At 34.8% G+C, this 10,851-nt stretch overlaps 1 protein-coding gene across 2 annotated transcripts; it reads right to left on the reverse strand.

The window, feature by feature from the left end:
* Positions 1–2,843: 2,843 nt before the first annotated feature.
* LOC103409678 (protein NRT1/ PTR FAMILY 7.3-like) lies at positions 2,844–8,298 on the reverse strand. 2 transcript variants are annotated; one of them, XM_029093577.2, is made up of 5 exons: positions 7,882–8,298; positions 6,892–7,018; positions 5,625–5,842; positions 4,374–4,939; positions 2,844–4,077 (listed from the first exon to the last, which is right to left on the reverse strand). In XM_029093577.2, the coding sequence occupies exons 1-5, from the start codon at positions 7,909–7,911 to the stop codon at positions 3,204–3,206; spliced, it is 1,815 nt and encodes a 604-aa protein (XP_028949410.1). In that variant the 5' UTR covers positions 7,912–8,298; the 3' UTR covers positions 2,844–3,203. The 2 variants fall into 2 exon arrangements, with proteins under 2 accessions (XP_028949410.1, XP_028949413.1); XM_029093580.2 differs by having other exon boundaries at positions 5,665–5,842; positions 7,882–8,087.
* Between the last annotated feature and the right edge of the window lie 2,553 nt (positions 8,299–10,851).

The following is a 10,851-nucleotide window of genomic DNA, read 5'->3' on the forward strand; positions in this document are numbered from 1 at the left end:
TGTTAGTTTAAGCATACAATAAATAAATAAAATTACTAAAAATAAATTGAAAAGAAACACACATCATCACCTCCTTCACCTTGGAGGCGGGCTTGTTCCATAGAGGTTACTCAATACTTATATTAAGTAAAACGTAATATTTTATGGTAATTACTAGTGTAAATGTTTTAAATTAATGATCATGTCAGTTTATTGTATTATTCTTGGGTCGATGAGTGTAGTGGTATAAATTATCTAAATTGGAGCAAAAATAACTTTTAAATCGCGATGATACATGTGTAACTGTCAAATGATTTCATCTTACCTAATCCTAAAAGCTTACATTTGGGTGATTTTTGACATGTGCCATCCCAGAGTATATACCAACTACATTGATGGTTGGATTGTTGAAAATCTTCCCCATCTTTGCCCGACAAAACCTTGAATTTTACCCTAAACCATAAAATACACCTTTACACAATTAAAGCCTGTATCATACAGTATGTATGTACCTTTGTTTTTGCAGCTAGACGATATATGTCAGGTACATCTAATTGCTTGTGATGCTTAGGATAGGCCACTTGCCCATACAGATCATACTTGTCAATGAGCTTGAGCACGGTTGTAAGAACAACCGAGCTACTATTTGACATTTCTTCAATGTCATCTCTGTTGCCAAGTATTAGCGTTTGCATAAGCAACATGTGTAACCCAGTATTAGTGTCCGGTATAAGAATAGATGATCCAGTTATTAGAGATCAAAGTATGAACTGTACGAAGTTGGCTAGCTCCCGAAGAGCTCGGCATTCAGCACGTTAAAAATGATTTGGGGTGTATTTAGAAATTTTTATTTTTTTTTATAAAACTTGATAAGGTCAAAATTATCATTGCATCATGGGGTAAATAAGTTATTTAATATTAACTTTTAATGTGGGGTGCATTCAATATTTTATAGGGTGCTAATATAAAAAGCCATATTTTAAAAGTTTTAATTTTTTTCATCTATGCCTGACGAAGTTTGGGAGGCTTCTCATGCAAGGTTATTTGTCTCATTTTGTCGGGCAAAGTCTGGAATGAATTTTTTTTTAATTCTTTTAATGTGAAATTAGAATACTTGAAAGTTTTTTTTTTTTTTAAGTGAAAATTAAGTAGTACATTGTGAACTGAAATAAAAATAATAGAATACAATTTACATTATAATGGATTGCACATAATATTACAATAGTGAATTTACAAGTATACTTATCCAATTCACTGTCGTCATCTAAATTGCTTTCAGTACTTGAGACACCGTTGTTATTGTCAAAGAAGGCATCTAGAGCAATTGGTGGTAGGGGCCAGAGGTCAATAGATATTGCATCTATTTTAATTGGGGAGACACTTGATATCTAGAATGATGGTTGTACAATGTGGTTGCTCCGTACTCCGGGAAAGTTTCGAGTGGTTGCGAACGAATCTTATTGGTAAACATTTTGGCCATCGTCGGTTTCTTGACCATCATCTTGTTGTGGTTCATGCAACTCCCAAATATTTATATGTGTATCAATTGGACTACTAACCACCCTCACCTTTAGATCATCGAGGTAGAATACTTATTTCGCGGTACTTACTGGGATGTAGTAGTCATCATCAAGCCACTGGTGTTTGTATGATGGATAACAAGAAATGATCTCGAATGACAATGACTGGATTGTTTGGGTTCGTATCATACCAATGACACTTGAAAAACATGATGTCATTGTGGTTTGTGTGTAACAATTCAACCATAGTTATAAGTTTGATGTAGAGAAAAGTATTTGCAGTTTCCCTCGAGATAAAAACTCCACTGTTTTGAGTGTACAATTTATCGTCTTGTTCCGCTGTCTAGAATATAATTTCATTCACGTAACAATGAGAGTACGTTTTGGCTCTATCGGGACCACATGCCAGTTACATTAATTTTTCGGGGAACAAGGGGGATTTGTCTTCTCTCAATTGGCTCATCTAGTAAAATTCAACTGCCATTAGATATTTTGTTTTTTCAACAAACAAAAACAATAAAAAAAAAAAGAGGCATGAGAACTTAATTTATTTATTTTTAATACAAAATCATCGGTACACCCATTAAACTTAAATTAACTCTGATGGACATAAAAACTTGATAAAATTGGAAAGGAGAGGGGGCAGTGATAGGAAATAGCGTCAATTTAATGTTTAATTGCTGCAGCCGAAAGCTAAACTTTTGAGTTTTGATGTCACTTACATTAGTCTCTTGTATTAACAATAATCCAAATTGGTAGGTTAGACTTTGTATCCAAATTCCCTTTCCCAACAAAATTGAGCTTGAAAAGACGCCGCTCTTATTGATGTTCAATTCATGCACGGCTTCTATTTCCCACTGCTTATCAATCTTAAGAAAAGTCAATTATTTTACAAAAATAAAATAAATTAATTAAAGTTATCTTTTGCATCTACCATTTAGACTGAGTTGGTTAGAAAAAGCTTCATATAAAATCTTAAATAAATAAGCTTAATTAAGTTGATTAGAGCATTGTGTTCAGTGTTTTCCTCAACATGCAAGTTCAAATCACTCTTGTAGTAATTTAGATAAATTTAGTATAATTTGTATAAAAATAAAAACTAAAACTTAATACGGAAGACAAAGAATAGCTTAGACATAATTATAGGGGTGTGATATCCACATACCCATTTTACTTCTCACACACCCTTTTAATTTTCGGCCGTCAGATCGGATGAATGGAAGAAGATCAAAGAACAAAAATTAACAAGGGTGTGTGAGAAGTAATTTGGGGTGTGTGGATAGCACACCCCTAATTATAATAAGGAAATGCATTTTATTACATATTGTATCCGCACACCCCTAATTATAATAAGGAAATGCATTTTATTACATATTGTAGGCTACATCAAATATTGCATTGAGTTTTACAACTGGCCTTGCCACATTCTTTCTACAACACCTTGTGCTCAACTTGGAGAAATGAAAAAAGCATTTCTCTAGTATCATTGCAAGCATTGACTCTATGTATCCTCATGACGGCCCTCCCCTTTCTAACAAAACTTATTTGTTTAGACGATATATAATCTCTCTCACGCAATGTTGAAACCTATCACTAATAGTAGCGATAATATATACCTACTATAAAAATAAAATGACATATGACCGACACATACAATATCTTTATATCTTTATGACCCTCCTTTTTTTTTTACCCTAGATTTGATTAGACTCTAAGTTCAGCTTGCCCAATATTGCCACTGTCATTTCCACCTTTTCCTTCAAACTTGATATACTTGTACCATTTGGCACATAATACATAGACCAAAAGATCAGCTGTTGTCAAAGCTGCTAAGAGAAAGTAGAACCTATCCAAATGGCCTTTGTTAAGGTTTCCAGGGATCCATCCTGGCATGTCATCCCTTGCAGAAATCTTCATCACAACTGTAACAAGTAAGCTACTCACGTAGTTTCCAAGTGATATTGAAGTCATACAAAGTGCACTCCCAAAGCTCTTTAATCCATCAGGTGCTTGTCCATTGAAGAATTCCAGTTGACCAACATACATGAACACTTCTGATGCTCCTATAAGCATGTACTGAGGAACTTGCCAAAATATGCTCAATGAACTTTGATTTTCGCAATCGATGTTGCAGTCTTTTATCGCATACTTTAACCTGAACAACTCTACGACTCCTGCTGAAATCATCGCCATGATTGCAATAACAATACCAATCCCCATCCTTTGAAGCTCAGTGAGTCCTTTTTTCCACAGTCTGGCAACAAGAGGGTCAAGAACTCGCCTGTAAATGAAGATAAAAGCTGCAACGCTGAGAATGTCGAAGCTTGACATGCCGGCTGGGGGAATGTGGAAGCTTGAAATGGTGGTCTTCATTGCAGCACCTTGTTCTACAAAAAGTGATGCCATTTGAGTAAAAACTACAGAGTAGAGAATTGTGCACAGCCAGATTGGGAGTAGTCTAAGTATGCATTTCACTTCTTCTACTTGTGTCACTGAGCAAAGGCGCCATGGATTTTGAGCTCCCTTGCCCATTTGATTCATCTCTTTTGATGTGATGATTGCTGCTTTATCCAGGAATCTGGCAAAGATTAACATGGATCAGTTAAAGGATTTACCATTGGTCATATAATTAAGCACATGTATTCTTGTTACTTTTATTACAAAAAAAAAAAAAAAAAGCATCGTCACTACGTACTACTTAGCAATGTTTTTATTTTAATTAATAGGTTTATTTGGAGTATTTTTGGTAGTTCAGTAAGCATGTTTTAAAAGCTCTCCTGAGAAGAAGAATCTCATAAAGAAAATGTTCCCAAAGAGATTCATGTGACTATTGAAATTATCTATTAAAATCTAAAAACCATATATATAACTTACTTGAATCCGTGGGTGTGAACTATTTTCCTACTCTCATTTGAAGAGCAATCCTTGTCATCCTCTCCCTCGTAGAAATCCTCCCCACTTGGTGTCATCTCAACCTTCCATTTTCTTGTTGCAGCGACAATTACCCGAAAAAACCTAGAGAGGGGGTTTCCTTGAGGTTTGAAATGCCTGTACATTGGTGTACCACATAGAAACAAGACCAAAGCCATGACAGCAGAGCCAGTAGATACCCAAAACCCTAGAGTCCATATTCCTTTATCCTCAAAATATCCCAAGATTGTGTTTGAAAAGAGAGAGCCAAGATTCAAAGCCAAGTAGAAGTAGCTAAAGAAGGATATCTTTGAGTGCCCTTCATTCGGATCCTCCTCGTCAAACTGGTCTGCCCCAAATGTAGCTATGTTAGGTTGGTAACCTCCATTTCCAAGTGCAACAAGGTATATAGAGATGTAGAACAATCCGATTTCAAAGGTCGAGTGGTCTCCACAGGGAGACTTTTCATCACCACAGCCTTTAGGCTTAAGTAAGAATATATAGGTCGATATGGATAACAATGACAAACCCTGCTCAATCGAAAAACAAATTTGCATGAGTATACTTGCAAGAAATAAAAGTAATGCTATGACAAACTAGTATACCTAAATAAGAGAAAACAGAAGACAGTCTAGGGTTTTTATTTCTAATATATCATCAGATCTATCTATGAAGTGAATCTCACATTAATTTGAGGAAAATTACTCTTGCTTTATTAATTTTTCATTAATCCTAGTTAGATATTTTGCTTATCCATTTTGCCACAAAGTTGAGCTTACTTGTCTCACACTTTTTTTTTTATATATTATTCAGGCAATTGTCTGCACTAAATTAATCTCAGCTACGAGGAGTGACATTCTAACTTGGGTATAGAAGAAGGGGAGAATACCCTACTCAAACAAATTGCCTAAGCCCAGATTTGCTGAACTGGTGTCGCTTAGATGAAGGGATTGAGCTCAAACATACAAATGACTAGTTTGGATATTTAAAAAAAAAAAAAAAAAAAAAAAAAAAACGAATGAGCTGCTTTAATTTTCAAAAATCAACTTGGAGTTTTGGGATGAGTAAAAATCACACCAATTGAATTCTTATTTGTACTATATTTCTTTCAATAAAACCATGGATTCCATTTATTGACGAAAAAAATGAGGTTAAACCAGCAAAATGATTAATATAGTTATTGGATTTTAAGCTAGTAATTAGTAGATAACTTACAATGACATAAATAACTTGAAATATAGCACAAGTTTTGTACCTCCCCCAGTAAGAGTCGCTGAGGAAGGCACCAAGAAGAGAGAATAAGTAAACTGTTCCAGTCCATTTGCTGACGTTATTTGCAGCCTCTGCGTTGTCTTGACCCAACACTCTTGTCAAAAACAATACCAAGTTCACTCCTACTCCAAAGAACGCCAATGTTGCCAACCCTTGATTTACTGATCACGGTAGATAACATGTTATCAATTAAAAAAACAGGTCAATTGTGTTACGAAACGTTATTAATTAATTAGGGATGTTATATTATGATATGATGGTTGCACGAGATCATGGATGTAAATGTGGCAGCTAATCACAATAGCCACGTTGGAAAAAGAAATCACAATGGCCACGGATATCCTATGTGGCTACAGATCATCATGTTGAATTATATGTACTTGTGAATTAACTTGGTTCAATACAATAGGGATCAGGATCCTCTCCTGAGCAGATGGAGAGGATCCTCCTGATCAGGTCCATCGGGCCGTTCATTTTTTATCCAACGGCTACAAACAGGGAGACCCTCTAAAAGTTATAATAATTATAACCGTTGGATAAAAAATGAACGGCCCGATGGCCTTGGTCAAGAGGATCCTCTCCATCTGCTCAGGAGAGGATCCTGATCCATACAATAGTGTGAGATCTGTCTAAGACTTATGATGTGAAATAATGTACGATCTAGTGATATTTTCTTTTGTAAGTGAGAGCTCTTAGGTTCGATTCTCGTCAAAGGTGCATTTGAACCACATTATTGTTAGCCCATTATAAGACTTAGACACTCTCTCACTGCTTTAGTGTAAATAATACCATTTGTTATAAAAAATATAGGGATGTGCTATCCACACACCCATTTTTACTTTTCACACACTCCTTATTAATTTATGTCCGTTGATTTTCTTCAATTCATCCGATCCGATGGCCACAAACCAAAAAAGTGTGGGAGAAGAAAAAAGGAATGTGGGGATATCACATCCCAAAATATATATACACGCACACAACAAATGCTGACAAAATATGACATTTGAAATCTAATGTGACTGCTTTTTGGAAAAGTTGTTGGAACAGTGAGAATTTCCTTACTGCAGACAAATTTCTTCCGCACAATAAAGAAATTGATATTTATTTTCAGATTAAAATAGAAAACTTAACCTAAACATTAGTTAATAATTCAAATAAATAATCGAACTATTCTTGTTACTAAACAGTATAATCATATATAATTAATTACCTAATATGAGAATCCCAGCAACCCATCTTCCAGTTCTTCCTCGGACAGCAGGGCGGCCATGCCAATCAGTGGTTCCATCGAGGGTACAAACCTCTTGTATCTTCTGGTTCTTTTCTTCTGCATATCGCTGAAGATGTTTGAATTTATAACAAAGTTAGCTAGCAATATGTATATCCTTCTAGCTAGCTAGATGCAATACTTGAGGCGTACGTTTGGAAGTTATGTTCAACAATTATATTTTATAGGGAACTTTAACGAAAAGCACCTGGTACTGTTCACTTTAACGAAAAACCACATTTTTACACTAAAAAGTCAATCCTGGTACTATTCACTTTACCCTTTATTTTGTCCTTATCATTAAAACTCAAAGTTTTCATGCCTTTTTCATTAGTTTTCCTTTATATTTTTTAGTGATATCCAAGTCCTTAATGCACCTCCGTTAGAGCTTCAGCAATTTTATTTGGAGGTGTTCTTAATTAAGGTCACACAACTTCATATCTTACCAAGTGAATCTCACAGAACAATAATATATAAAATAAGACCATTAATTTTCTTTTTGCGTACATAAATTAAGATATTAATTTGCTCTTTGTGTACACGTCACTAACCTGCATGCACTACACATTGATATAATAGGTAAAATACATTCATAAAATTATTTGGACTGACAAAATTGACAAACTTGCTCACGCATGTGGAAACATCTATTCTGTGAGACATTATTCTGAAAATCCATAAATATGTCAGGGTGGGTGATCACATCTGGAGGCAAGCAAAGCTTCAAGGCGAGTCATCAATACATGCGTGATATGTACAACGGAAAATTGATATAGACATCACCAATCGATAGTAATCAGTAAATATGATACATATAGCAAGTAGATTGCATGCACATCAAAACTATCTTACACACGTCACTTATCTATATGCTCCATATCACCATAGTTTATGGTAAAGATAAAAGAGAGGAATACAAAATTCATCACAAACCTGGTCCTTGCAAACATTTAAGCAAGCCATTGCTACGTATTAAGCTGAACTCTCACAAGAACTAGGTAGCTAGCAAGCACCCCCCGCAAAATAGTATGAGAGAGTGAAACGATTGGGAGAATAAAAAGATGAGTAAGAGAAACCAAGAAAGTGAAGAACCAATATTGGTGGAACAAAAAGATGAAGCACTAGTGTCAGGATGTACCAGGCAAGTAGGAATGAGGGGTTGTATATATAGAGGACGGCAAGATTTAGTGAACGGCTACGATTACATGCTGAAAGATAGGTGAGAAATTGAGATAAAAAAAGCACAGCTGGTTCACAGGAAAATTAGTCGATCGAGCAAGTGAAAAGGAAATCCGTAGGAAGCAAACATGGAAACGGATTGGACTAATTAGGTAGGGAGCGGGCTTCTCATTTGTGTGAAAAAGAAGCGTGACATTGTTGGATACAGTCAGCCAACATATACCATCACAGATAGGTGACTAAGTCGATGACTTTTTTCACGTTAATACAACAAACATCGTGACTTGGGTTACCTAAGGGATTGGTTTATTAGCAAGCCAGCAAAGTTTAGAACATCCAATTCGAGTTGAAATTTTCATGGCTACATTTTTTGGGACCACTGACTCTACTTTGGTGTACCATTTGATGAAGGTCAAATATATGTTGTAGCCTTATGTGGTATCGGAACAGCATAAGAAAAGAAATTAATTTGTCATCAGTGTGTACGATAAGATATACATTCTATAATTAAAAAAAAAAAATGGTTGTGACTATGGGCTGTCTTTGATATCGACATATTTGAAGGGGTGTGATATCTACACACCCCTTTTTACTTCTCTTACACCCTTTTAATTTTCGGTCATTAGATCGGATGAATTAAAGAAGATCAAATGATAGAAATTAACAAGGAGTGTGAGAGAAGTAAAAAGGGGTGTGTGGATAGCACACCTCCGCACACCCCTATTTGAAACATGTAATTGTTAATTTTCCGCACCACTGTTTTTAATATAATATTTATATTTTCGGCGGGATTTAAATTTGTTTTTTGTTTTGTTTTAATGCTTATATATGGTTTCTTTCTGTGACTTGAAGCACCAACAGACGTCATACTTTATAATTGCGTCCACTTATTTTTGGCTGCTTTTGTGGAGTTTATTTGACTGAAACTTGAGCAGCTTTATATATGGCCTGACTTACTGGACTAGATGGAGTAGTAGCAACGCTTACCAATGGTGGTATAGTCTTTTTCTTTTTAATGGTTTTATTGGCCATAGAGAGATGATAGTAAATTAGTAACAGAAGGTCTTTTGGATACATTTAATTGAAGAAAATGACCAGATAAATCCGAAAAGCTGATCAAAACAATGTACCAGCTACTCTAATCTCAACAACTTACTGGGAGCGGAGTACCAGTTTAATAAAAGTATTCGGACTTTTTCGAATTTCAAAATTTCAATTTTAGATTGGAATCAGACAAAATATATTGAAACTTTTTTGTTTGAAGTCGGATATTCCTATCCCAATTGCACCCATAAACGTTACATATGTAGCAAGAAGCAGCCGGTCCAATCAAGGTCAAAAGTAGTGGGTATGCATGCTCCACCATAAAATCAATTGGCAGCATGATGAATAGTCTAACTTACCTATAAGTTATGCAATATTTCTTCTCCGATCAATGTGAGATTGTTTGTTTATTTAAATGCCTAGCTGTTGATCTTTTATAGAACAAATCAGAAATAAAGAAGTTTCAAGGAAAAGCTTTGTAGCTAGTTGATCATTTTCGATTGCTTGTTTAAAGGCTTAGCTGTACGCCATATCAATTAATAAACGCCTGAAGTCTAAACATGATTAGTAGTGGTAATTACCAAATGAGAAATTAGGTTCCCATCTCCATTTTTCCAGCTTTATTGATTAAAATTTGAAAATTGTGCCGATTTTCTATTCAGTTTTAGTTTGTACCCATATATTAATTTCTTTTTGTGTCCATATGTTTCAAACTTTTATTTTTACTCAAATTTTTTTGACCTTTTATTTGTACCCATAATTTATTAATAATGTACCCATTTGTGTCACATCTCGGCCGGGGGCCCCACCACATTCCGGGCTTGACTCCGCCGTAGCACGATATTGTCCGCTTTAGGCCTCGACCACACCCTCACAGTTTTGTTTCTGAGAACTCACACGAGAACTTGCCAATGGGTCACCCATCATGGGATTGCTCTCGCGCGAACTCGCTTAACTTCAGAGTTCCTACGGAAGCCGAAGCCAGTGAGCTCCCAAAAGGCCTCGTGTTAGGTAGAGATGAGAATATACATATAAGGCTTATAGGATCCTCATCCCTGGACGATGTGAGATCTTACAATTTGTCTTTAAAAATGTACCACTTTGTTATATGTAAAATGTACCCCTTTTTTTTTTTTTTTTGTAATTACCATCTCTTTTGTGTCAAATGTACCCATTGTTTTTTTATATGAAATGTACCCATTATATAAAACATGTCACTTTTTTTTTATAAAATGTACCAACTTTTTGTATGTACAATGTATCGTATAAAAATTACCAATTTTTGTATGTAAAAATGTCATTAATATAAGTAATGACAAATCATGAGTTTTATTTAAGTATAATTATTTTTAATATTTTCAACAAATTATGGATTTTATTTAAAATCTCATTAATATAAATAACTACAAATATCAAATTTTAATTTAAAAATTATAATAATTAATTTTAGGGATTTCAATAAAAAACCGAAAACCAACAAGATTTCAATAAAAAAACATTGATAAATAGGGACCGCATCCAAAGTCACCAATTACCAAAACTAGCTTTCTATCTAATGGAGTAGGATTCTTTCCTTTCTTTTTTTTCTTCCCCTTCACTCCCCTTCTATTTGAATGGTCACGGTTAAGTCACGTCAACATCTTATATTAATTTTTTTTATATAAATAGAAAGACAAAATA

Source organism: Malus domestica, chromosome 02, assembly GCF_042453785.1.
Source record: "Malus domestica chromosome 02, GDT2T_hap1".
Classification (NCBI taxonomy): domain Eukaryota; kingdom Viridiplantae; phylum Streptophyta; class Magnoliopsida; order Rosales; family Rosaceae; genus Malus; species Malus domestica.